At 37.0% G+C, this 27,933-nt stretch overlaps 1 protein-coding gene across 14 annotated transcripts in view; it reads left to right on the forward strand.

The window, feature by feature from the left end:
- The window catches only part of SCMH1 (Scm polycomb group protein homolog 1), a 217,333-nt gene that overhangs the window by 78,653 nt on the left and 110,747 nt on the right, over positions 1-27,933 (forward strand). For all 14 annotated transcript variants that reach the window (XR_015555782.1, XM_087446160.1, XM_087446171.1 and 11 more), the window contains one exon: positions 1,139-1,373. Coding sequence is in view for 13 of the 14 variants with exons in the window: in XM_087446160.1 (XP_087302286.1) it covers positions 1,139-1,373 (235 nt within the window). In the remaining variant the exon portion in view is untranslated. The remainder of the gene's footprint in view (positions 1-1,138; positions 1,374-27,933) is intronic.

Consider the following 27,933-nt stretch of genomic DNA (forward strand, 5'->3'; position numbering starts at 1 on the left):
TGATATATATCATTATACATTTGACCAAACCTATAGAACGTACAGCACCAAGAGAGAACCCTCATGTAAATTATGGACTTTGGGTGATTTTGATGTGTCAGTGTAAGTTTATCAATTGTAACAAATATACCACTGTGGTGGGGGATGTTGATAATAAGGGAGACTAGGTATATGTGGGGGCAGGGTGTATGGGAAATCTTTGTACCTTCCTCTCAAATTTTGCTGTGAACCTAAAACTTCTCTAAAAAAATTAAGTCTTTAAAAATAAAGCAAAAGAAATGAATTATTGATACATTCAACCATATGGATGACTATCAGAATAATTATGCCGAATGAAAGAAGCTAGACAAAAAAAAAGTATATTCTCTATGATTGTATTCAAGACTAGAGAATGCAAACCAATCTACGGTGATAGAAAGTAGATCAGTGTTTGCCTGTGGACAGGGGTCCAGGAAGGTGCTAGACAGTGAGATTCTAAAGGGACATGAGAAAACGTGGGAGCATGTCCATGTTCATTATCTTGATTGTGGTGATGGTTTTAAGGGTGTATATGATGTATGTGGTATCATGGATGTATACATATGTTAAGACTTACCAAAGTGTATAGTTTATTGTATGTCAACTATAACGTGTTTTAAAAATATGAATTGTCTTATAAGTTAATGTCAAAATAAGAAAAAAATCAGCCCCCAATAGTTAGTCTGTATGGTGGATATACAAATTAATATACTGAAATGCTCCATGGAGAGACCCTAAGATATAGTTTAATAGGATGATTTTTAAAAAAAAAACAAAAAATCTTTATGAATACCTGGAAGGTTAGGGAGTTGGGGAAGATAGGATGAGAAAGCATTTAAGTAAGAACCATTTGAGACACTCTTGTCCTTTTCTTACTGGTGTGGGTCAATATTTGATACTTCAGGGGAAAGTAATTTTTTCCCCTTCATTTTACCTTCCATTGTTTCTTTTGCATGAAACCCTTCCTAAGTATTAGAGAATAATTCAAAATGGTTGTCCCTGGCCCAGCTGTAACCAATTTGAGTCCAAAGCATAAATTTTCAAGTTCCATCTCTTAACATCCTACGGAAAATGCTGTTTACTCTTAGTCTGCCTAACCCCCATGGCTTGTTCTCCTCAGTCCTACACACCTCCAAGCAACGAGTTCAAGATCAGCATGAAATTGGAAGCACAGGACCCCAGGAACACCACATCCACCTGTATTGCCACAGTAGTTGGACTGACAGGTGCTCGCCTCCGCCTTCGCCTTGATGGTAGTGACAACAAGAATGACTTCTGGCGGCTGGTTGACTCTGCTGAAATCCAGCCTATTGGGAACTGTGAGAAGAATGGGGGTATGCTGCAGCCCCCTCTGGGTGAGTAACTAGACCCAAGCTCTCCTTAACCAAGTAGTTATCTTCCTCAAATTGTACATCCTATTATGAGAAAACCTAGGGTCCCCTGCCTATCCCTTCTTTTTCATATGGTCCAAAAGAAAACGCCCACCCAAAATTAAATGAGCTATAAAATCTGGACATCTCCATCTCTACATTAACTTATGATATCCAAGCTTCTCTTAAGCTCTCCTTTTTCTGATAAGAAACCACACCCTTCATTCTTCTTCGTCAGTTCCCCTTCATCCTGACAGAGAGAATGGGAGGAGGCCTTGCCATTTAACCTGCCTCAAAAAACCGTAGCGCTTTCACTGAATCCTACAATGATAATAAGAGGTGAGGGAAAATTTCTCCCAGTAGAAAGGATGACTGTGATAAGGGTCCCTCATCTCTTTTCCCCTAAATTCTCACTTGGTCCTTGGAATTTTCTCACTTTGAATGTATTATTAAGTAAAATGCATTATTTTACTTAAACTAATAACCCCACTACATTTTTCCCCTCAAGATCAGATTTCTTTTTGCCTCAGTATATCTGAGTGAGTTAGCCCATCTCATCAATTGCTATCAATCACTATTGCAGTGAATCTCAATGAAGGATAGAGAGAGATGGGTTTTGGGCTATGAGCTATGTTCCCCTTAGGAGGCTGTGCTAGATTAATCGAGTATTAGAGGACACGTGTCATTTCAAAGAGCTCCCCACGTGGTTATTTGACATTTCCCCCTACATATAAAAAAATTATATGTAGGGGCCGGCCTGGTGGCGCAAGTGGTTAGGTGCGCACGCTCCACTGTGGCGGCCCGGGGTTTGCCGGTTTGGATCCCGGGCGCGCACCAATGCACCGCTTGTCAGGCCGTGCTATGGCAGGCGTCCCATATAAAGTGGAGGAAGATGGGCATGGATGTTAGTCCAGGACCAGTCTTCCTCAGCAAAATAAAGAGGAGGATTGGCAGATGTTAGCTCAGGGTTGATCTTCCTCACCAAAAAAAAAAAATTATATGTAAAATAAAATTTTAAACATATACAAAAGTAGGAAGAATAGCACAGTGAATGTCCATGTATCCTTTATCCTTGATAATTATCAATATATAGTCAGTCTGGTTTTATTTGTACCTGTACAAACTCCCTGGCCCCTCCTGCCCAATTGCCCAAACATAGTATCATTTTATCATTAAATATTTAGTATGTATCTCTCATAGATAATATTTTTTAAATATAATCATAATAATATTATCACATGTAAATAAACTAATGATAATTCCTTAATATCGACAAATATTTACTCAGTGTTTAAATTTTCCCTTCTGTCTGTGTGTCTGTCTCTGTCTCTCTCTCTCTCTCTATTACAGTTTCTTTGAATCAGGATCCAAATAAGATCAATATGTTGCAGTTGGTTAAGTGCCTATTAATATATGAGTGCCTATTAATATATGAGTTCTCCTTCTCTCTCTTATTTTTTTCTCATAATTTATTTGTTGAAAAATATAAGTCATTGTCTTTAAAATTTCCCACAATTAAATTTTGCTGATTGTATCTCTATGGTATCATTTAACATGTTTCTCTATCCTCTCTTTCCTAGAAATTGGTAGCTAGATCTAGAGGCTTGATCAGGTTCAGGTTCAATTTTTTCATAAGAATATTTCATAGGTGGTAGTGTTTACTTCTATTAGGAATGATATATGCCCTCGTTGTCTCTCATTTTATAATGTGGCAGCCATTAATGCTTGTGGTCTAGATCAGGGGTTGACCAATTTTCTTAAAGGGTCAGATAGTAAATATTTCAGGCTTATGGGCCATAACATTCTTTGTTGCAACTAGTCACCTTTGTCCTTGTAATGTGAAAGCAGCCATAGACAATACATAAAAAAATGGGGAAGGCTGTGTTCCAATAAAACTTTATTTACAAAAACAGATGGCCAGCCTGCTGGCTATAGTTTGCTGATCCCTGTTTTAGATCCATCAATTCATTATGGTTGCAAAATAGGAAATTTTAATCTTACCATTCCATCCATATAAATTAAATGGAATACATCTATTAAAATAAACTTTTCTGAAGTATTTGATTATGCTGAGGTATAGTTCATGCAGGAAAGACAGTTTAAGTGCTTGATTCTTTATTTCCCAATTTTCAAAATAATGAATTGGTTTACTAGCATCCCCAAAAATATTTAGGACAGTTTTGTTGTTGTTGTTTAGTATCGTAAACTCAAAGATTCATACATATTTGATGTGTTTCACTCCATTGCACTAATTGTTCTTAATAGTTCTTGAATTGTTCCATCTTTGGCCTCATAGGAGCCTCCTGAAGTTGTCTCCTGACTATTATTTGATTACTCTCTTGGATTTCTGAAATTTCAGAATGTTCCAGGCTCATCTTATACATTTCCTGCTCCAAATATGGAACCAGCTATTTCTTTTAGGTGCCTGGGCTCCTTTTAGTGGGAAATGGTATTAAGAGACCATATTCTGGGTGCTCAGTGCTACTGGGTTGGTCATTCTTTCTAGGTCTTTTTGGTATAGAGAGGTAGGAACTGCCTTTTTTTGTTATTATTAAGACAAAAAATCGTTAGTTCATATTGATACTTTCTACTAAAATTCAGGACAATGGTATTTTTACTTACTTCATCTTTACTGTCTTAAATCTATATCTCCTTTGTACGACAATAAAACCCTAGTTCTCTTTGTCACTAACAAAATAACTCATTTGCTTCATCCTACAATACACATACAACAGTCTCAGAATAGCGATACCAACACTACCACCATTATGATTACTGACAGTGTTTGAGTTATTTACATTTATTTTTTTCTTACCCTCTTGGGAAATGGGGTCAGTAATGTGTTATAAGGTCATATGGATCAGTTTCTCTCTGGGTGGCAGTGCCACCAACTTGGTATAAACAAGTTCATTTGTTTCATTTTAATTTTGATTTTTTAGAGATAGCTTTTTAAAAATTTTCCTTTATAAATATATAAGTGATATACATCATTCTTAAACTCAAATCTATAAAATTCAGAGAAATCCCCTTCACTTTATTCCTTTCTTCTCTCATAGGTAACCACTTTCTTTTAATTTTATAGTTTATACTCCATATTTTAAAAATATAAACAAATATATCCGTGTGTGTGTGTGAGTGTGTGTACATATATCCATATGTATCCTTCACCTTTTTATATAAATGACAGCATACTGTACATACTTTTCTCAACCTTGCTTTTTTCATTTAACAGTATGTCCTAAAGATGACTTCTTAGTGGTGTGGAGGTATTCCTCATTCCTTTTTATGGCTGCATAGTACTGTATTATTCTCAACTTACTCGCATCATTATTTAGAAGCATCTTGATAGGCTATTTAAAAATACAGGTTCCCAGGGATAAGGGTGACCATCTAAATAAAAATCCATAAATTCTCCAGAAATGTAGATTAAAAGGAAAGCAGATCAAACCACCATAACTCATGCCTAAACATAACTAGGAGTCAGAAGTACCACAAATTTCAATTACATGTTCAGATATAAAGATCTGAAACCACTAGAGCAGTACCCAACCCGTACCGGAAGGAAGAGTTTTATGTAGGTAAAAACCGCATTAAAAAGGGAGAGGTCAATGGGGGCCTACCAGCCAAAATCACCCCCAGAAAAGATAGTACTATCCATAGTGGGAAATACTAGAACAGAGCTAAGACCTACTTGATTAGAGTATTGGCTACTGGAGAATCAGAAGGAAGAGAGTGAATTGAAAGTGTGAGGGACTAGAGATAGCAGCCTTTGGAAGATAACTACCTTGCAAGGAGAGGTAGGCATAATGTTGAAGCAAGGGGTGATGATTTAGAGTTAATACAGAAACAAAAGAGAATCATAAAATCAAAAGACATACCAGTCTTCCCATCACATCCCAAAGAGACTCATCTACTAAAGAAACTGCATTTCACTATGCCAATAGAAAACTCATGACCCAAGATCCCTGCCAAAATAGAACCTCCTCATTTTGCTGGTCCAGGAAAATATAAGACATTTCAAATGATTAGGCAACAACAGTAAATATCCATAAAAAGCTTCTGTATAAAGAAAAACAGAAGATGAGCATAAAACCATTTTAACTACTGAAAATTCTACTGCCAAAATCAGTGACTAACCAGGGGAAAACTATTGTATAACAACCTAACTTGAATTAAACAAGTATTGACAAATATGAAAAAATACCTTGAATCATAAATTTTAAAAATCAGACTAGAAATGCGCAATAGACAGGAAGATATAAAAATAGAATTGTCCAAACTCAGGAAAAAAAATTGAAGACAAAATAATCTCAATTGAAGACTCATTTCCAGGGTACCCAATGGGACAATAGATTCAACTGAAAATATAGTAAGGAACATTGAGAAGAGAAATAGAAACAACCAAGAGAATAAAAATAAATATTAGAAAAGGGTTAAAAAAGTATCAGAAAGGAACTGTTAGATATAGAACATAGTCAGCAAAAATCCAATGTGTATATGTATGTATGCATGTAAAATTGGAGTCCCTGAGGAAGATAAACAAAACAGTGAAACAGAATTAATACTTAAAATTGTAATACAAGAAAATTTTCCAAAAGTTAAAGAAGACGTGAAATTGAAGGGCCTCTTGAAAGGGCCTACCTTGTTCCTGGGAAAATTGATTCAGATTGGTCAACTCTAAGATATATTCTAGTAAAACGATTACACTCTAAGAATAAAGAAAAATTCCTCTAAGCTTCCAAGCAAAAAGCCCAAATTATTTACAAGGGAAAGAAAGTCAGGTTTGCATTATACTTCTCAACAGCTAAGTACAAAGCAAGACGAACTGGAGCAACGTTTTCAAGAAATTCAAGGAAAGAAAATGAGAACGTGGGTTTTATATCTAGACACGCTGTTTTTCAAGTGTTGAGATTATACTGAAACGGTTTTCAGTGCAAGAACTCAGGAAAAGCTGTAGCCCCAAGCCCTTCCTGAGGAATCAGTTATAGAAAGGGCTTCATCTAAACAAAGAATGATCAATCTAAAATGAAAACAAAAGTAGAAACAAGAGTAGAATAGGACGGTAGAATCACTCTGGGTCCGATGAAGAGAGAGAACCCACACAGTTATTTGAACACAGAAATTTTAATATAGTTGTTATCTATAACAGAATTGGAATAATGAGGGATTGGCTAGTCAAAAGGAAAGAGAACTCTAAAGAATATAAGAATAGCAGGCATAAAGAGAAGCCACTACACTGGGGCTGAGATAGAGCACCCAAGGAAGAGCCTCCCCTCCCCTATCCTCAGGGCTGAGATGTAAACCTTGGAGGGAACACAACTGTGGCTCACTGGATGAGAGAAGTTACTGTGGTGCCACAGCAGTGAAACTTGTTAGAAATTTGCCCTCTAGGCTACTGGGAAAGCTGTTCATGGAAAGATGTCCCTCTGGAGAAACTCTGCTACAAAACTGCTTAAGGTGGGGGAGGGTGGTGGTGGTGTTGCTGCTGGCCTCTGGATACTCTTGGCTGCCATGCACTGTGGGAAATGGACAACAGAAAAGATGGGAATGCTACAGGAGCCTGCCAAGCAAACACACTGGCACTAGGAAGCAAACTTGCCTCCTATAATATTTTTAGATGGAATCAAAGGATATCACTTAAAATTGATAAACCAGATAGTTGACGCCTAAATGAGGAAAGGGGTAATTAAGGACATTATAAAATATTTTAGTGTAAAAGTAACCACTGAAATGCAATTCCAAAACTTCCTAAATACCAAAGGGACAAAAAAATCAGGAAACAGACAACACAGAGAAAGAAATGAACTGAGTATGGAAAACACGGTAAATAAAACATAATGTGACAAAGTTGAGACTAAATGTATAATTTATGTTAATAAATGTAAAGGGTTTTAACTCACCTGTTAAAAGAAAAAAATTTTCATATTGATGCTCAAAGTCAAACCCAACTTTATACTGTATCCTGGAGACATACCTAAAGTAAAATGAATCAGAAAGGCTAAAAATAAAAGGATTATCAAAGGTATAGGAAGAAAATTCAAACAATATAATAGCAGAGATTATAATTCTTTTAGACATAGTAGAATTCAGACCAAGATGCATTAAACAAGACAAAGAAGCCACTTTAAAATGCTTAAAGGTGACATAATTCACACTGAAAATGTAATAGTTAAAAATATTTCAGTACCAAATTACAAAGCATCTGTCTTCATGAAATAGAAATTATGGGAGTTGCAAGGAGATATAGACAAACACACTAATAGGAGATTTAATACACCTCTCTCAAGGCAAGACAGGCCAAGAGGAAAAAAGTAAAGTTATTGAAGACTTGAATGAATAAAGTAGATCGTGTGTGTGTGTGTGTATCTATATATATGTATGTATGCATATCAAACTTTATACCCTGTAAATGCCCTTCCACCATGAAATTTAAAACTCTTTAAACAACTCTTGTTTGAAAAAGGGAAATATAAACCAGAATTGCAAAATTCCTAAGACATAATGATAATAAACATCACATGTTAGAATTTTGAGATACAATTAAAGCAGTGGTTTGAAGAAAATTTGTAGCCTTAAATATTTGACATCAATGAAAACGAAAGGATAAAAATTAAAGATTTAAATTTTCAATTCAAAAAGCTAGAAAAAGAATCACAATACAAATAAAATACAAAGGAAGGAAAAAATGAAGATAAAAACAGTGAGGGGCAGCCTTATGGTATAGCGGTTAAGTTTGCACACTCCGCTTCGGCGGCCCGGGGTTCGCCGGTTCAGATCCTGGGTGCAGACCTACGCACCGCTCATTGAGCCATGCTGAGGCGGCGTCCCACATAGAGCAACTAGAAGAATATGCAACTATGACATACAGCTATCTACTGGGGCTTTGGGGAGAAAAAAGGAAAAAAGGAGGAAGATTGGCAACAGACGTTAGCTCAGGGCCAATCTTCCTCAAAAAAAACCATTAATGAAGTAGAAAATAGAAAAGCAATAAATTAAAATACTGGTCCTTTGGGGAAAAAAATCAACAAAATACACAAACCACTGGTTAGCCTAATAAAGAAAAAAATGGAATAAGCACAGATATACAAAAGTAGAAATGACATAAGAGGGAAATAACTCTACATAAATAAGTTAGAAAAGCTAGGTACAATGAGAAAATACTATTTGTCAAAATTGATCCCAGTAGCATTAGTGTTTAAACAGATATATAGAAAATATATATTTCAAAGAACTGCATGTACAACAAAGCACTGTGTACGGATTGTTTTACAGGGAAATCCTACAAAATCTTAAAGACCAAATAATCTTTTTTTTTTTTTTTTGTGAGGAAGATCAGCCGTGAGCTAACATCTATTGCCAATCCTCCTCCATTTTTTCCCCCCCAATGCCCCAGTAGATAGTTGCATGTCATAGTTGCACATCCTTCTAGTTGCTGTATGTGGGATGCAGCCTCAGCATGGCCGGAGAAGTGGCGCGTCGGTGCGTGCCCGGGATCCGAACCTGGGCCGCCAGTAGCCGAGCACACGCACTTAACTGCTAAGCCATGGGGCTGGCCCAGACCAGATAATCTTAATGCTACTTAAGTTGTTGCAGGTCAGTGATACCCAACAGAACTTTCTTTGATGATGGAACTGTTTTGTATCTGTGCTGTCCAGTATGGTAGTCACCAGCCACAAGTGGCTATTGAGCACTGGAAATGTGGCTACTGCAACTAAGGAACTAAATTTTTAATTTTGTTTAATTATAATTTAAGGTTAAAAAGCCTTATGTGGCTGGTGGCTACTGTACTGGACAGTGCAGTTCTAGTTCACAGAAAAAGTAGGAAAATATCCAATTTTTTTTTACAAGGCAGGTAGAACTTCGATACCTAAACCTGATCTAAACACACATACATATATACACACAATCTCATGTATGAATATTGTTACAAAAATCCTAAATAAAATATTAGGAATTAGAATTCAACATGTTTAAAACAATAATTCATCAAGGCAACGTAGTGTGTTTTTTTCTAGGAGTAAAAAGATTTAACTTTAGAAAAATCATTAATAGAATTCACCATATTAAGATAGCTAAGGAAGGAAGTTGTATGAACTTTGACAGAAGTCAGCACACTACTGAGGACTCACATTTCCTGATTTCAAAACTTACTACAAAGCAACAATACTCATGACATTGTAATACTGGCATAAAGATAGACTTAAAGATCAGTGGATTAGATTTGAGAGTCCAGAAATAAACCCATACATTTATGTTCAATTGATTTTCGATTAAAGGTGCCAAGACCATTCAGCGGGATTTTCAACAGCTGATGCAGGGATAACTGGATATCCACATACAAAAGAATGAAGTTGGACCCTACCTCCATGCCATATACAAAAGTGGGTAATAGACCTAAATGTAAGAGCTAAAACTATAAAATTCTTAGAAGAAAACATAGAAGTAAACCTTCATGACTTTGGATTAGGCACTGGTTTCTTCGATATGCACCAAAAGCACAAAAAACAGAAGAAAAACTAAATAGATTTGACTTCAGAATTCTTCAAAGTGAAAAGCTTTTGTGTTTCCAAGAAAGTGAAGAAACAACCCACACAATGGGAGAAAATACGGAAATCTATAGACGCAGAAAGTAGATTAGTGGTTTCTAGGGACTGAGATGAAGGGAGACTGGGGAGTGGCTGCTAAGAGATATGTGGTTTCTTTTTGGAGGAGTGATGAAAATGTTCTAAAGTTAGAATGATCTTTTCACAACTCTAAAAACCACTGAATCATATATTTAAAAGGATAAACTTTATGGTGTATGAGTTATATCTCAATAAGGCTGTTATTTTTTAAAAACCCACATGTCTGATTCAACAAATAGTGTTGGGGAAATCAGATATCCACATGCAAAAGAATGAAGTTGGGCCTTTACCTTACACCATTGTACAGTAATTAACTCAAAATGGATCAAAGGCCTAAATGTAGGAGCTAAAACTATAAAACTCTTAGACGAAAACATAGGGGAAAAGCTTCATGACATTGGAATTGGCAATGATTTCTTGGATATGACACCAAAAAGCACAGGCAACAAAAGAAAAAAATAGTTAAATTGGACTGTATCAAAACTAAAAACTTTTGTTCATCTAGGGACACAATCAACAGAGTGAAAAGGGAACTTACGGAATAGGAGAAAATATTTGCAAATCATTTATCTGATAAGGAGTTAATATCCAGAATAGAATAAAAAACTCCTTCAACTCAACAACAACAAAAAATTTGGTTTAAAAATGGGCAAAAGACTTGAATAGACATTTCTCTAAAGAGAATATACTAATGGCCAATAAGCACGTGAAAAGATGCTCATTATCATCATTAGGGAAATCAAAACCACAGTGAGATACCACCTCATGCCAATTAGGATGGCTATTTTCAAAAACAGAAATATAGTGACGTCAGCGTCATGGCGGAGTGAGATTTCTTGTAAACGCTTCCCCCGATAAGATACAACAAAAGGAACAGTCATAGACCAACAGTGGACTCCTAGACAGCAAAAAGCAAGATCGGAAAGATCCACACTGCCGCACATCTGAGAGTGGAATGTGCTGGGCCCCGGGAGGAAGTGAGGAGAGGTAAGGAGAACTCTCCCTCCCCATCAGATCAGCAATCCCGGTCCACGCAGCTCCCAGAGAGCGGGGAGGGGTGGTCCTCTGCGGGGAAACCGTAGCTCTTTGGGCTCTCTCAGCCAGTGGGAAACTCCCCCACAGAGGACTCAGAACTGCTACAGGGGTACCATCAACATCTGAGCACCACAGGAGAGCAGATAACGAGGGGCGAGCAAGAAGCCCCCCACGCCAGGGACCTAGCGGGCAAAAGAGAAAGCCGCCCCCACTCCCCGCAAGTTGGACACTGCAGCTCAGCCAACCAGACCAGACCAAGTGGCCGGCGGATCACAGCAAACAGCCAGAGCAGAGCGCAGGGGACTCAGATTACACAGCCCTTAACCCCCACACAGTGGCAGTGGGTGGAAATTGCAACCAGATATTTCCAGGATGAGCAAAAACAAAGCCAATACAGGAACCACAATGCAAAGGTACATGAAATCACCAGACCAGAAGGAAAATGACAAGCACCCAGAAACCAACTCTGAAGACACAGAAATCCATAACCTAAACGACAGAGATTTCAAAATAGCTATCATAAAAAAACTCAATGAAATATGAGACAATACAGACAAACAATTCAATGAGATTAGGAGTTTCTTCACAAAAGAGATTGAAATCATAAAGAACAACCAATCAGTACTGATGGAGATGAAGAACACAATGGAGGAGATAAAGGAGAATCTGGAATCTTTAAAGAACAGAGCTGACAATATGGAGGGAAGAATTAGCATTACAGAGGACAGGAATACAGATATGCTCCAGATGGAAGAGGAGAGAGAACTAAAACCAAAAAGGAATGAAGAAAGTCTCCGAGAAGTATCTGACTCTATTAGGAAATGTAAACATAAAAATTATAGGTATTCCTGAGGGAGAAGAGAGGGAAAGAGGAACAGAGAGCCTATTCAAGGAAATAATAGCTGAGAACTTCCCAAATCTGGGGAAGAAGCAGGAAATACCACCAATAAGTGAAGCCAACAGGTCACCTAAATACGTCAGCAGGCAAAGGCCCACTCCACGACATGTAGTGGTAAGGCTGGCCAAAGTCAATGACAAAGAAACAGTATTAAGGGCAGCTAGACAAAAACAAAAAATAACGTACAAAGGAACTCCCATCAGAGTCTCGGCGGATTTCTCAACAGAAACTTTACAGACTAGGAGAGACTGGAATGATATATTCAAAATACTGAAAGACAAAATCTTTCACCCAAGAATACTCTATCCAGCAAAAATATCCTTCAACTGTGATGGAGAAATAGTAACTTTCCCAGATAAACAAAAGCTAAGGGAGTTCATGGGCACAAGACTGCCACTACAAGAAATACTCAAGAAGGCCCTCAGGCCTGAAAAAAAGAAAAGAAAGGGAATACAAAACTTCGAGCAAGGAGAAAAATAGGTAGACAAAATCAGAAAAATAGTAGATCATTACCGGAATAGGTTAGCAACACTTAAATACCAAAATCAAATATCAAAGGAAGGAATTCACCAAAAATAAATATAACTTCATCACTGTAAACACACGCCCACAACACAAGGTAGAATAAAGTATAACAAGAACAACTTAGACGGGGAAGAGGAAAGTGATTGAATTGACTTAGTATAAGGAAATAAGAGGCCATCAGATAATGGACTATCTCATACACAAGATTTTTTATACAAACCTCAAGGTAACCACTAAACAAATAATCAAAACAAAATCACATATGATAAACAAAGAGAAAACTAAAAGAGTCATAAGACAGAACAACCAAACTGAATTGGCAGTCTGAAACAAATGGGACAAGAAACAAAGGAAATGCAAAAGAACTGGAAAATAAGTGACAAAACAGCAACATTAAGCCCTCATATATCAATAATTACCCTAAATGTAAATGGATTGAACTCTCCAATAAAAAGATACAGAGTGGCAGGATGGATTAAAAAGCAAGACCCAACAATATGCTGCCTCCAGGAAACACATCTCAGCTCTAAAGACAAGCACAGGCTCAGAGTGAAGGGATGGAAGACAATACTCCAAGCTAAGGGCAAACAAAAGACAGCAGGTGTTGCCATACTCATATCAGACAAAGTAGACTTCAAGATAAAACAGGTTAAGGGAGACAAAGAAGGGAAATATATAATGATAAAAGGGACACTCCACCAAGAAGACATATCACTTATAAATATATGTGCACCCAACATAGGAGCACCAATGTACATAAAGCAACTATTAACAAACCTAAAAGGAGACATTAACAACAACACAATAATAGTAGGGGATCTTAATACCCCACTTACATCAATGGATAGATCATCCAGACAAAAAGTCAATAAAGAAATAGTGGACTTAAATGAAAAACTGGACGAGAGGGACCTACTAGACATATACAGAGACCTCCATCCAAAAACGGCTGACTACACATTCTTCTCAAGTGCGCATGGAACATTCTCAAGGATAGACCATATGTTGGGAAACAAAGCAAGCCTCAATAAATTTAAGAAGATTGAAATCATAACAAGCATCTTTCAGACCATAATGCTATGAAACTGGAAATCAACCATGAAAAAAAAACTGGGAAAGTGACAAAATGGGGAGATTAAACAACATGGTACTGAACAACCAATGGATCATTGATGAAATTAAAGGAGAAATGAAAAACTATTTGGAAACAAATGAAAATGAAAATATGCCATATCAAACCATATGGGATGCAGCAAAAGCGGTCCTGAGAGGGAAACTCAGAGCGATACAAGCCCACCTTAACAAACAAGAAAAAGCCCAAATAAGCAACCTTAAATTACACCTAACAGAACTAGAAAAAGAAGAACAAACAAAGCCCAAAGTCAGCAGAAGGAGAGAAATAATAAAAATCAGAGCAGAAATAAATCAAATTGAAACCAAAAAACAGTAGAAAGGATTAATGAAACAAAGAGTGGGTTCTTTGAGAAGATAAACAAAATTGACAAACCCTTAGCCAGACTTACTAAGAAAAAAAGAGAAAAGGCTCAAGTAAATAAAATTAGAAATGAAAGAGGAGAAATTACAATGGGCACCATGGAAATACAAAGGATTATAAGAGAATACTATGAGAAATTATATGTCAACAAATTGGACAATCTAGAAGAAATGGATAAATTCTTAGACTCATACAACCTCCGAAAACTGAACCAAGAAGAAATGGAGAATCTGAATAGACCAATCACAAGTAAAGAGATTGAAATAGTAATCAAAAACCTCCCAAAAAATAAAAGTCCAGGACCAGGTGGCTTCTCCGGTGAATTTTACCAAACATTCAAAGAAGATTTAATACCCTTCCTTCTCAAACTATTCCAAAAAATAGAGGAAGATGGAACACTTCCTAAATCATTCTACAAGGCCAACATCACCCTGATACCAAAGCCAGACAAAGACAATACAAAGAAGGAAAATTACAGGCCAATATCGCTGATGAACATAGATGCAAAAATCCTCAACAAAAGATTGGCAAACCGAATATAACAGTACATTAAAAAGATCATACACCATGATCAAGTGGAATTTATACCAGGGATACAGGGATGGTTCAACGTCCGCAAATCAATCAACGTGATACACCACATCAACAAAACAAAGAATAAAAACCACGTGGTCGTCTCAATAGACGCAGAGAAGGCATTTGACGAGATACAACATCCATTTATGATAAAAACTCTCAACAAAATGGGTATAGAAGGAAAGTACCTCAACATAATAAAGGCTGTTTATGACAAACCCACAACCAATATCATACTCAATGGGGAAAGACTGAAAGCCATTCTTCTGTGAACAGGAACAAGGCAGGGCTGCCCACTCTTACCACTCCTATTCAACATAGTACTGGAGGTTTTGGCCAGAGCAGTTAGGCAAGAAAAAGGAATAAAAGGAATCCAAATAGGCAACGAAGAAGTGAAACTCTCACTATTTGCAGATGACATGATTTTAGATATAGAAAACCCTAAAGAATCCGTTGGAAAACTATTAGAAATAATCAACAACTACAACCAAGCGGCAGGGTACAAAATCAGTCTACAAAAATCAGTTGCATTTCTGTATGCTAATAACGAACTAACAGAAAGAGAGCTCAAAAAGATAATACCATTTACAATTGCATCAAAAAGAATAAAATATCTAGGAATAAATCTTACCAAGGAGGTGAAAGACCTATAGAATGAAAACTACAAGGCATTATTGAAAGAAATCGATGATGACATAAAGAAATGGAAAGACATCCCATGCACATGGATTGGAAGAATAAACATAGTTAAAATGTCTGTATTACCTAAAGCAATCTATAGATTCATTGCAATCCCAATCAGAATCCCAATGACATTCTTCATGGAAATAGAAGAAAGAGTACTGAAATTCATATGGGGCAACAAAAGACCCTAAATAGCTAAAGCAATCCTAAGAAAAAAGAACAAAGCTGGAGGCATCACAATCCCTGACTTCAAAACATACTACAAAGCAATAGTAATCAAAAGAGCATGGTACTGGTACAAAAACAGACACACAGATCAATGGAATAGAATTGAAAGCCCAGAAATAAAATGTCACATCTACGGGCAGCTAATTTTCGACAAAGGAGCTAAGAACATACAATGGAGAAAGGAAATTCTCTTCAATAAATGGTGTTGGGAAAACTGGACAGCCACATGCAAAAGAATGAAAGTGGACCATCTGCTATTGCCATTCACAAAAATTAACTCAAAATGGATCAAAGACCTGAAGGTGAGACCTGAAACTATAAAACTCATAGAAGAAAATATAGGCAGCACACTATTTGACATTGGTCATAAAGGAATCTTTTTGGATGACATGCCTACCCAGACTAGGGAAACTAAAGAAAAAATAAGCAAGTGGGACTTTATCAGATTAAAGAGCTTCTACAAGACAAATACAACCAGAATCAAGATGAACAGACAACCCACCAGCTGGGAGAAAATATTTGCAAAACATATATCTGACAAGGGGTTAATCTCCATAATATATGAAGAACTCACACAACTGAACAACAAAAAAACAACCCGATCAAAGAATGGGCAGAGGAAATGAACAGACACTTCTCCAAAGAAGATATACAGATGGCCAAGAGGCACATGAAAAGATGTTCAACATCACTAATCATCAGGGACATGCAAATCAAAACAACACTAAGATATCACCTCACGCCTGTTAGAATGCCTGTAATCACCAAGACAAAAAACAACAAATGTTGGAGAGGATGTGGAGAAACAGGAACCCTCATACACAGCTGGTGGGAATGCAAACTCGTGCAGCCTCTATGGAAAACAGTATGGAGATTCCTCAAAGAATTAAAAATAGAAATACCCTGTGACCCAGCTATCCCACTACTGGGAATCTATACAACGAACCTGAAATCAACAATCCAAAGAGGCTTATGCACCCCTGTGTTCATTGCAGCATCATTCACTATAGCCAAGAAGTGAAAACAACCCAAGTGTCCCTCGACTGATGATTGGATCAAGAAGATGTGGTATATATATACAATGGAATACTACTCAGCCATAAAAAAAGACAAAATCATCCCATTTGCAACAACATGGATGGGCCTGGAGGGTATTATGTTAAGTGAAATAAGCCAGAAAGAGAAAGACAAACACTGTATGATCTCACTCATATGTGGAATATAAACCAACACATGGACAGAGAAAACTGTATTGTGGTTACCAGGGGCAATGGAGGTAGGGGAGTGGGCACAAGGGGTGAAGGGAGACATATATATGGTGATGGACAAAGAAAAATGTACAGCCCAAAATTTCACAATGTTATAAACTATTAAAACATCAATTAAAAAAACCTGCGAAACAGAAAAAAAAAATAGAAATATAAATAGAAAATTACGAGTGTTGGTGGGGTTGTGGAGAAATTGGAATCTTTGTATATTGCTGCTGGGAATGTAAAATGGTGCAGCCACTATGGAAAACAATATGACATTTCCTCAAAAAATTAAAATAGAATTACCATGTGATCCAGTAATTTCACTTCTGGGTATGTAGGCAAAATAATTGAAAGCAGGGACTCAAGCAGATATTTTTATACCTATGTTTAGCAGCATTATTCACAATAGCCAAAAGGTCAAAGCAACCCAAGTGTCCATTGACAGAAGAATGGGTAAACAAACTGTGGTATATACATACAATGGAATATTATTCAGCCTTAAAAAGGAAGGAGATTTCTGACACATTTTACAATGTAGATGAACCTTGAAGACATTATGCTAAATGAAATAAGACAGTCACAAAAGGACAAATACTATATGATTCCACTTATATGAAGTACCTAATATAGGCAAATTCATAGAGACAGAAAATAGAATGGTGGTTGCCAGGAGCTGGGAAGGAGGAAGGAATGGGGAGTTATTGTTTAATGGGTGCAGAGCTTCAGTTGGGGAAGATGAACAACTTCCGGAGGTGGATGGTGGTAATAGTTGCACAAAAATGTGAATGTACTTAATGCCACTTACTTTTGAGAAAGAAGAGGGGAAATATGTGTGTATACACATATGTAATATACATGAAATTATACATTTTTATATACTTAAAGTTTTATAAAAAGAAATATAAGAATTAAACCAGAAAATAATGAAAAGGTCACCTATTGGAAGTATCTGGGAATAGGATGGAAAGTACAGGAATGAGAGTTAGTCTTCTCTGAGACTACCTTTTTATTGACTTTTGAGTTATGTAAATGTTTTACTTATTTAAATAAAATTAAACCAAAAAAAGATGAACAAAGCATATCCTAAAATTGATTACAAATAGAAACAAACTGAACTGTGTATCAAATGGATATCATAACTACATTGAAAAAAGAGTTAATTCAAATGACTTGAACACACAGCCTTCACAGTACACCCTTAATGGGACATATTTCAAAGAAAAAATGGAACTGCAAAGAAATTCTGACTTCTTCTTAATGTTAGTGGTTTTGCCATAATAATCTGAAACTCTTTTGCATGTATTGAAGATAGAGCAAATGAGTAAATAAGATACAAATATGGAATGGAGGAAGATGAAGAAGAACCCTGCAGTATAGGATTTGAATTGGAGGTATCAGTATGAACTCTTAACTTTAATATATATATATTTTTTCGAGTTTTGTCCATTGAAAAGGCCTAGAAGCAATGACACGTCAGTAGCAATGAGCACACCTTGATTTTGGTTTCTAAATCCCATTCTCCACTAAAAGCATGGCTCCTTGGAGAAATCCCAAGGCTAAGCAGAAGAGAAAATATAAGGTGAATCTGGAACATGTTATTATGCCAGACAGCAAAGAAGTCTCAGTAATGGGGACATATCAAAAGGACACAGCAGCCAGCTTGAAGGGACTCTGACTAGCCAAAACTGGAACAATATGAGTATCAAAAAGAATAATAAAAATAAAAGAACACTGGTAATAGCATCCATGGGTCCCTAGTGATACACAAGGAAAAAAAATTTTAAAGTTGCAGGGAAAGGTCTTCTTTACAGAATGTGAGCTAATAAATATAGGAAGAATGATAGAAAATTACCATCTGCAACCACCATTTTAATTGATTAAGGCAAGGATAATCAATGAATGCTAAAACCATTGGGTGAAAAAGCTTATTGAAGAATAGGATATTCACATAGTCCCCAAGTTTCTCCCCACTGATTGCCTCTTAATTACAAAGGGAAATTACAGTGAAGTAATTTCATTGTAATTTCATTCACTGTAGTCAGTCACCTCTTAAAAAATGATCAAATTTAGTACCATCAATAATTAGAAAAACTGTCATTATGTGCTTGAAGTAAGGAAGTGAGAAGTATTCAACATCACTTGTGTAGTATTTTGTCAAAACTGTTTAGCATGATTATAATCATAAGGAAACAATCAGAAAAAATCCAAATCGTGGGACATTCTGTAAAACAGCAAATCCAGACTCTTCAAAAATATCAATTTCATGAAAAACAGATAAAAGGCAACAGACTATTCTAGATTAAAGGAGACTAAAGAAACATGACAACCAAATGCAATATGTAATTCTTGATTGGATCCTGTATTTTAAAAATTAAACAGCTATAAAGAACATTTTGGAGACAATTGAGAATATTTTTAATTAAATTTCTTGAGTATGATAATATTTCAGTTTTAAAGGAGAATGTCCTTGTTCTGAGGACAAATGTACTGACATAATTAGGGAAGAAGTGTCATGATATCTATAACTTGCACATAGTTCAGAGGAAAAAGTGTGTGTAGATAGATGGAAAGCAAATGTGGTGAAATGTTAGTTGTTGAATCTAGGTGAAGGGTACGTAGTTGTTCATGTATTATTTTTGCTGCTTTTCTGTAGGTTTAAAGTTTTTCAAAATAAAAAGTTTAAAATATATTATGTATATAATTATACATATATATGTGTGTGTGTTCATGTTCCCCAGGCCTCCTCTGGACCTCTCCCCAGAGTTGCTGAATCAGAATCTCTAGGTAATGGGGCTTGGGATTCTGCATGGTGAAATGGCTCTCCCGAAACTCTAACGCATTTGGTCTATATTTGGCAAGCATTGCTCTAGAAGAGCATTCTTCTTCATTAAAATCTTGTGTGGTTTGTGTGCGTGTGTATGTGTGTGTCTTCTGTTCACATAGGAACATTTGTTACTACTCCCTTGCAGAGTCCTCCAGGGAAAAAAGGTAGAAAGGTAGAATGATTCTCAGGTGACGTTATCTCGATGCTGCCAACCTTTTCCTCGCACTCCCTCGTTTTACTGACCTATTCTGCTACTCAAGACTGTGATTTTTCTCCTAATCAGACCTGTCTGGATCACTAATTCTCAAACAAGACTGCGAATTAGAGTTACCTGGGGAGCTCTTAAAAATTTCACTGCCTAGGCCTTAGATCAGTTAAGTCCGAATTCTAGGGGTGGGACTGATGTATTCTTTAATGCTCCCCAGAAGATTCCAGTGTCCAAGTGTGAGAGTCCCTGGTCTAGAGCAAAAGCTGGCTTCTGCTGAGGCCCCTAGTTAAGTGTGTCAGAATCCCAGACAAACTGCCTGCTCAGGAATCTTGGTTACATGCTCTAGTGTATATGTGGTACATTGACTTGAAAGGAACCCTTCATATGTTCCTGTCACTGATCAGTCTTCTTATTTGCTAAGTAGCCTCCAGGGCCTGTCAATGAAAAGAGGGATTTAAAAAGATGCATATCTCAAGGGCTGGCCCAGTGGCTTAGTGGTTTGCACGCTCCGCTTGGGCAGGCCGGGGTTCACAGGTTCGGATCCCAGGCGCGGACCTACGCACTGGCTTATCAAGCCATGCTGTGGCAGGCTTCTCACATATAAAGTAGAAGAAGATGGGCATGGATGTTAGCCCAGGGCCAATCTTCCTCAGCAAAAAGAGGAGGATTGGCAACAGATGTTAGCTCAGGGCTAATCTTCCTCACCAAAGGGGAAAAAAAAAAAGATGCATATTTCATTTTGTAGTCACAGAAATTTGAACTCTGTTTATAGAAATTTATGAGGGGAAAACACAAAATTTTAAAGAGAAGCAATTTTAACCATGATGTCTTAAATGCTTATTTTATAAAAGAAATTTAAAAAATGTTCACTGAACTCCCTCTTCTGTGCAGCAAGGCCCTTGGCGTTGGGTAATGCCAGACCTATCTATACCTATACCTATTTCAACATTAGTCACAACCCCACCCCCAATTAAATTAAGCTAAATTAAGTGTTTGAGTGTGTATATGGGGGTATAGCAGCGAAGTGGTGGTAGAGTCCCATCCGAGCTAACAGGAATCCTGACAGTCCCTCCCCAGTCCAGTCATGCTAAGTATTCCCTTCTTCCTCAGAGAAGACAGTTTGTTCAGCACCTTCCAGTTCCAGTTCTCATTTCTCCCACTCTTGGGTTAGAATTTAAATAGTCCACCCAACTTCGGTTTGGAAGCGCCGCTGTAGTTCAGTGTCCTCATCTGACAAATACAGAAAGGGAAGTGAGTTGTCCAAGGTTGTACAGTGAGTTAGTGGCATATTTCTGTACGTGTATTTGTATACATACATGCGTGTAAAGCTCTTCTGGGAGGGGAGAATGAGTTGGGAATCATCTTGATAGCCATAGAGCCTAATAAATGCACAAAGCTTGGAATTATTATACAGGACAACGGTGGGGTGGAGAGTGGAGTCCACAACGTGGTTCTTGGTATGAGTGCTGTTCTGTTACCTGCCACCAGAGGGCATGATCTGTGATTAGATTCTACAACTGCTGGTCTACATTTAAGTCTAGAGCTTCCTCAGCTCACTGTTAGTTTAAACAGCTGGACCCTAACTTATTCAGTAGTCCCACAGTCTTGGGAGCATCTGGACGCTCTTTATAACTGGTTCTTTATAAATATTTTTAAAAGAAATCCTAGGTAAGCACAGAACACTGGGAGCATGCCTGGGTTTGCAATATTAGCTCAGCCATTTACTAGTCTAGTTGTGTGGCCACTGGTAAGCTGCTTTACCTTTACCAAGGTAAGACTTTTTACTTTGAATTTCAGTTGCCTTACCTGCTGAATCATTAATAAACTCTGCCACACGTGATTTTTGCAAGTATTAAATGGAATAACATGATAAAGTGTCCACTAATTCCTGGCACCCACTTACTAAGTGTAGATTTTTCCTTTGTTGAATAAAACTCATGGAGCTTATATTCTAGTTGGAAAAGACATATGTATTACAAAGAAAATTCAGGCAATGATAAGAGCTGAGGATAAGTAAGAGGGAGCAGGATTTAGGAGGCTATTTTAGGTAGGGTAGTCTAGGAACACATCTCTGAGGAGGTGATATTTCAACAAAGAACTAACTATTAAAGATTTGAGGAAAGGGAAGGATGTTTGAGGCAGAGGGACACAGCTTGGTGTGTTTGAGGAAGAGAACAACCAGTGAAGGGGAGGCAGGGTAGTGATAGGAGATGAGTTATGACAAGGAAGAAAGTCTTGTGTGATCTGGAACTTGTTAGCTTGCATAAACAGTTTAGATTTATTTTGTGTTATGGGATGTAAACGTGAGTGATGTGATCTGATTTATGTTTTAAAAAACATAAAACATCATTCTGGCTTCTCCGTGGAGAACAGACAGTAGACAGGCAAAAGCAGAAGCAGAGAGTCTGGTTAGAAGGCTGTTGCAGTGGTCCAGGCAAAATTTGACTGTGGCTTAGATTAGGGTGGTTGGTAGTGGGTGAGAAATACAGAATGAGAAATGGTTCTATTTAGGATATATTAGATGTAAGAGCCACCAAGACTTGCTGATTAATTGTGTTTGAGTGGTGATAGAGAGGAATCAAGGGGGACTTCTAGGCTTTTTGGTCTGAGCACTTGGGTTTAAATACGTGGTGCCGTTAACTGAGATGAGAGGAAAGAATAAGTTTGGAGAAGGTAGCAAAATCAACAGTTCTGTTTTAGACTTGTTCATTTTGAGATCTCTTTGCATCCAAATAGAGTTACAGAGTAAGGCAGTTGGAAATAAGAGCATGAAACTCAGGGCAGAGTTTGGGCTAGAGATATAAATTGGCAGTCATCATTTGACAGGAAGAGAGTGGGGACCAAGAGGAGGAGAGAACCAGTGGCCAAGCACTCAGGTACTCCCACTTTTATTTTTTATGTATTTATTTTTTTTAATTTGTGTGTTTTTTGGGGGGGCAGTTATTGTGGTAACATTGGTTTATAACGTTGTATAAATTTCAGGTGTGCATCATACTTCTATTTCTGCATGGATTACATTATGTTCTCATGTTCACCACCCAAATACTAATTACAATCTATCACCACACACATGTGCCTAATTATCCCTTTCACTCTCCTCCCTCCCCCCTTCCCCTCTGGTAACCACCAATCCAATCTCTGTCTCTATGTGTTTGTTTGTTGTTGTTATCTACTACTTAATGAGTGAGATCATACGGTATTTGACGTTCTCCCTCTGACTTATTTCACTTTGCATAATACCCTGAATATCCATCCATTGTCACAGATGGCTGGATTTCATCATTTCTTATTGCTGAGTAGTATTCCATTGTGTATATATACCACATCTTCTTTATCCATTCTTCCCTTAATGAGCACTTAGGTTGCTTCCATGTCTTGGCTATTGTGAATAATGCTGCAATGAACAGAGGGGTGCATGTATCTTTATGCATTGGTGTTTTCACATTATTTGGATAAATACCCAGCAGTGGAATAGCTGGATCGTATGGTAGTTCTATCCTTAATTTTTTGAGGAATCTCCCTACTGTTTTCCATAGTGGCTGCACCAGTTCGCACTCCCACCAGCAGTGTATGAGAGTTCCCTTCTCTCCACATCCCCTCCAACACTTGTTGTTTCCTGTCTTGTTAATTATAGCCATTCTGATGGGCGTGAGGTAATATCTCATTGTAGTTCTGATTTGCATTTCCCTGATAATTAATGATGCTGAACATCTTTTCATGTGCCTGTTGGCCATCTGTATATCTTCTTTGGAGAAATATCTTTTCAGGTCTTTTGCCCATTTTTTAATTGGGTTGTTAGTTTTTTTTTTTGTTGAGATGCATAAGTTCTTTATATATTTTGGAGATTAACCCCTTATCAGATGTATGGTTTGCAGATATCTTCTCCCAGTTGTTAGGTTGTCTTTTCATTTTGTTGATGGTTTCCTTTGCTGTGCAGAAGGTTTTTAGTTTGATGTAGTCCAATTTGTTTATTTTTTCTATCACTTCTCTTTCCTGGTCAGACATGGTGCTTGAAAATAGGTTGCTAAGACCGATGTCAGAGAGCATACTGCCTATGTTTTCTTCCAGAAGTTTCATGGTTTCAGGTCTTACATTCAAGTATTTAATCCATTTTGAGTTAATTTTTGTGTATGGTGTAAGGCAATGGTCTGTTTTCATTTTTTTGCATATGGCTGTCCAGTTTTCCCAACACCATTTGTTGAAGGGACTTTCCTTTCTCCATTGTATGTTCTTGGCTCCTTTGTCGATTAGCTGTCCATAGATGTGTGGGTTTATTTCTGGGCTTTTGATTCTATGCCATTGATCTGTGTTTCTGTTTTTGTGCCAGTACCATGCTGTTTTGGTTACTATAGCTTTGTAGTGTATTTTGAAATCAGGCAGTGTGATACCTCCAGCTTTGTTCTTTTTTCTCAGGATTCCTTTAGCTATGCGGGGTCTTTTGTTGTTCCATATAAATTTTAGGATTCTTTGTTCTATTTCTGTGAAAAATGTTTTTGGAACTTTGATAGGGATTGCATTGAATCTATAGATTGCTTTAGGAAGTATGGAGATCTTAATTATGTTAATTCTTCCAATCCAAGAGCACGGAATATCTTTCCATTTCTTGGTGTCTTCTTCAATTTCTTCCAGCAGTGTTTTACAGTTTTCAGTGTACAGATCTTTCACCTCTTTGGTTAAGTTTATTCCTAGGTATTTTATTCTTTTTGTTGCAATTGTAAATGGGATGGTATTCTTAATTTCTCTTTCTGCTACTTCGTTGTTAGTGTATAGAAATGCAACTGATTTTTGTATGTTGATTTTGTATCCTGCAGCTTTACCGTATTTATTACTTCTAAAAGTTTTTTGGTGGATTCTTTAGAGTTTTCTATATATAAAATTATGTCATCTGCAAATAGTGACAGTTTCACTTCTTCTTTTCCAATTTGGATCCCTTTTATTTCTTTTTCTTGCCTGATTGCTCTGGCTAGGCCTTCCAGTACTATGTTAAATAGGAGTGGTGAGAGTGTGCATCCTTGTCTGGTTCCTGTTCTTAGAGGGATAGCTGTCAGTTTTTCACCACTGAGGATGATGTTAGCTGTGGGTTTGTCATATATGGCCTTTATTATGTTGAGGCACTTTCCCTCTATACCCGTTTTATTCAGAGTTTTTATCATAAATGGATGCTGTATCTTGTCAAATGCTTTCTCTGCATCTATTGAGATGATCATGTGATTTTTATTCTTCATTTTATTAATGTGGTGTATCACATTGATTGATTTGCAAATGTTGAACCATCCCTGCATCCCTGGAATAAATCCCACCTGATCATGGTGTATAATCTTTTTAATATATTGTTGTATGCGATTTGCTAGTATTTTGTTGAGGATTTTTGCATCAATGTTCATCAGTGATATTGGCCTGTAAATTTCTTTTTTTGTGTTGTCCTTGTCTGGTTTTGGTATCAGGGTAATGTTAGCTTCGTAGAATGAGTTAGGGAGCTTCCCCCCCTCCTCAATTTTTTGGAAGAGTTTGAGAAAGATAGGTGTTAAGTATTCTTTGAATGTTTGGTAGAATTCACCAGGGAAGCCGTCTGGTCCTGGACTTTTATTTTTGGGGAGATTTTGGATTATAGTCTCGATCTCCTTACTGGTGATTGGTCTATTCAAATTCTCTATTTCTTCTTGATCCAGTTTTGGAAGGTTATATGATTCTAAGAATTTATCCATTTCTTCCAGATTGTCAAATTAGTTGGCATATAGCTTTTCATGGTATTCTCTTATAGTCTTTTGTATTTCTGAGGTGTCCATTGTAATTTCTCCTCTTTTGTTTCTGATTTTACTTATTTGAGCCTTCTCTCTTTTTTTCTTGGTGAGTCTAGCTAAAGGTTTGTCAATTTTGTTTATCTTTTCAAAGAACCAGCTCTTAGTTTTATTAATTTTTTTCTATTGTTTTTTTAGTTTCTATTTCATTTATTTCTGCTCTGATTTTTATTATTTCCCTTCTTCTACTGATTTGGGGCTTTGTTTGTTCTTCTTTTTCCAGTTCCTTTAGGTACATTGTTAGATTGTTTATTTGAGATTTTTCTTGTTTGTTGAGATAGGCCTGTATTGCTATAAACTTTCCTCTTAGAACTGCTTTTGCTGTATCCCATGAATTCTGGCATGTCGTATTTTCATTTTCATTTGTCTCCAAGTATTTTTTGATTTCTCCTTTGATTTCTTCATCGACCCAATCGTTGTTCAGTAGCATTTTGTTTAATCTCCACATATTTGTGGCTTTTCTGATTTCTTCCTATAGTTGATTTCTAGTTTCATACCGTTGTGGTCAGAAAAGATGCTTGGTGTTATTTCAGTCTTCTTAAATTTATGGAGACTTGTTTTGTGCCCTAATATGTAATCAGTCCTGGAGAATGTTCCATGTGCATTTGAAAAGAATGTGTACTCTTCAGTTTTTAGATGGAATGTTCTGTATATATCTACTAGGTCCATCTCTTCTAGTGTGTCATTTAAGGCCAATGTTTCCTTATTGATCTTCTGTTTGGATGATCTATCCGTTGGTGTAAGTGGAGTGTTAAAGTCCCTTACTACTATTGTGTTACTGCTTATTTCTCCTTTTATGTCTGTTAATAATTGCTTTATATATTTAGGTGCTCTTGCGTTGGGTGCATAGATATTTACAAGTGTTATGTCCTCTTGTTGGATTGTTCCCGTGATTATTATGTAGTGCCCTTCTTTGTCTCTTTTTACAGTTTTTGTTTTAAAGTCTATTTTGTCTGGTATGAGTATTGCTGCCCCAGCTTTCTTTTCATTGCCATTAGCACGGAGTATCTTTTTCCATCCCTTTACTTTCAGTTTGTGAGTGTCTTTAGGTCTGAAGTGTGTCTCTTGTATGCAGCATATATATGGGTCTTGTTTTTTTATCCAGTCAGCCATGCTATGCCTTTTAATTGGAGCATTTAGTCCATTGACATTTAAAGTAGCTATTGATAAGTATGTACTTACTGCCATTTTTTAACTTTTTTTCTTGGTGTTTTAGTAGTTCTTCTCTGTTCCTTTTTTCTTCTCTTGCTCTCTTCCCTTGTGGTTTGATGGCTTTCTTTGGTATTATGTTTGGGTCCCTTTCTTAGTTTTTTTTGTATTTATTATAGGTTTCTGGTTTGTGATTACCATGGGATCATATATGGTAACCTACGTAGATAGCAGTCTATATTAAGTTGATAGTCTCTTTAATTTGACCTCTGTCTGAAAGCTCTACTCTTTAATTCCCCTCCTCCCACATTTTATGTTTTTGATTTCATATCTAACCTCCTTTTTGTGCATTTGTATCCATTACCCTCTTATCATGGAAATAGATAATATTTCCTATTTGTGGTCTTCTCTTTTCCCCTTAAATAAATCCCCTTAGCATTTCTTGTAGTACTGGTTTCTTGGTGACAAACTCCTTTAATTTTTGCTTGTCTGGAAAACTTTTTCTCTCTCCTTCCATTTTGAATGATAACCTTGCTGTGTCGAGTATTCTTGGCTGTAGGTTTTTTCCTTTTAGCACTTTAAATCTATCATGCCACTCTCTTCTAGCCTGTAAGGTTTCTCCTGAGAAGTCAGCTGATAGCCTTATGGGGTTTCCTTTGTATGTAACTTGTCTTTCTCTTGCAGCTTTTAGGATCCTCTCTTTATCTTTAATTCTGGACGTTTTGATTATGATGTGTCTTGGTGTGGGCCTCTTTGGGTTTATCTTGTTTGGTGCTCTCTGTGCTTCCTGTACTGGGATGTGTGTTTCCTTCCTTAGGTTAGGGAAGTTTTCAGCTATTATTTCTTCAAAGAGATTCTCTGCCCCTTCGTCTGGCTCTTCTCCTTCTGGGACACCTATAACATGGATGTTAGTGTGCTTGATGTTGTCCCAGAGGTCCCTTAGACTGTCTTCACTCTTTTTAATTCTTTTTTCTTTTGTCTGTTCAGCTTGAGTGATTTCTTCTAGTCTTTCTTCCAGCTCGTCGATCCGTTCTTCTGTATCCTCTACTCTGCTTTTCAGTCCCTCTAGTGAATTTTTTGATTTCCAGTATTGTATTCTTCATTTCTGATTGGTTCTTTTTTATATGTTCCATTTCTTTGTTGACATTCTCACTGAATTCATCCATTCTTCTCCCAAGATCAGTGAGCATCCTTAACACTCTTTGTTTGAACTCTCTGTTGGGTAGGTTGCTCATTTCTGTTTCACTT

This window comes from Ceratotherium simum, chromosome 22, assembly GCF_057802395.1.
Source record: "Ceratotherium simum simum isolate JZ-2026a chromosome 22, ASM5780239v1, whole genome shotgun sequence".
NCBI classification, from domain to species: domain Eukaryota; kingdom Metazoa; phylum Chordata; class Mammalia; order Perissodactyla; family Rhinocerotidae; genus Ceratotherium; species Ceratotherium simum.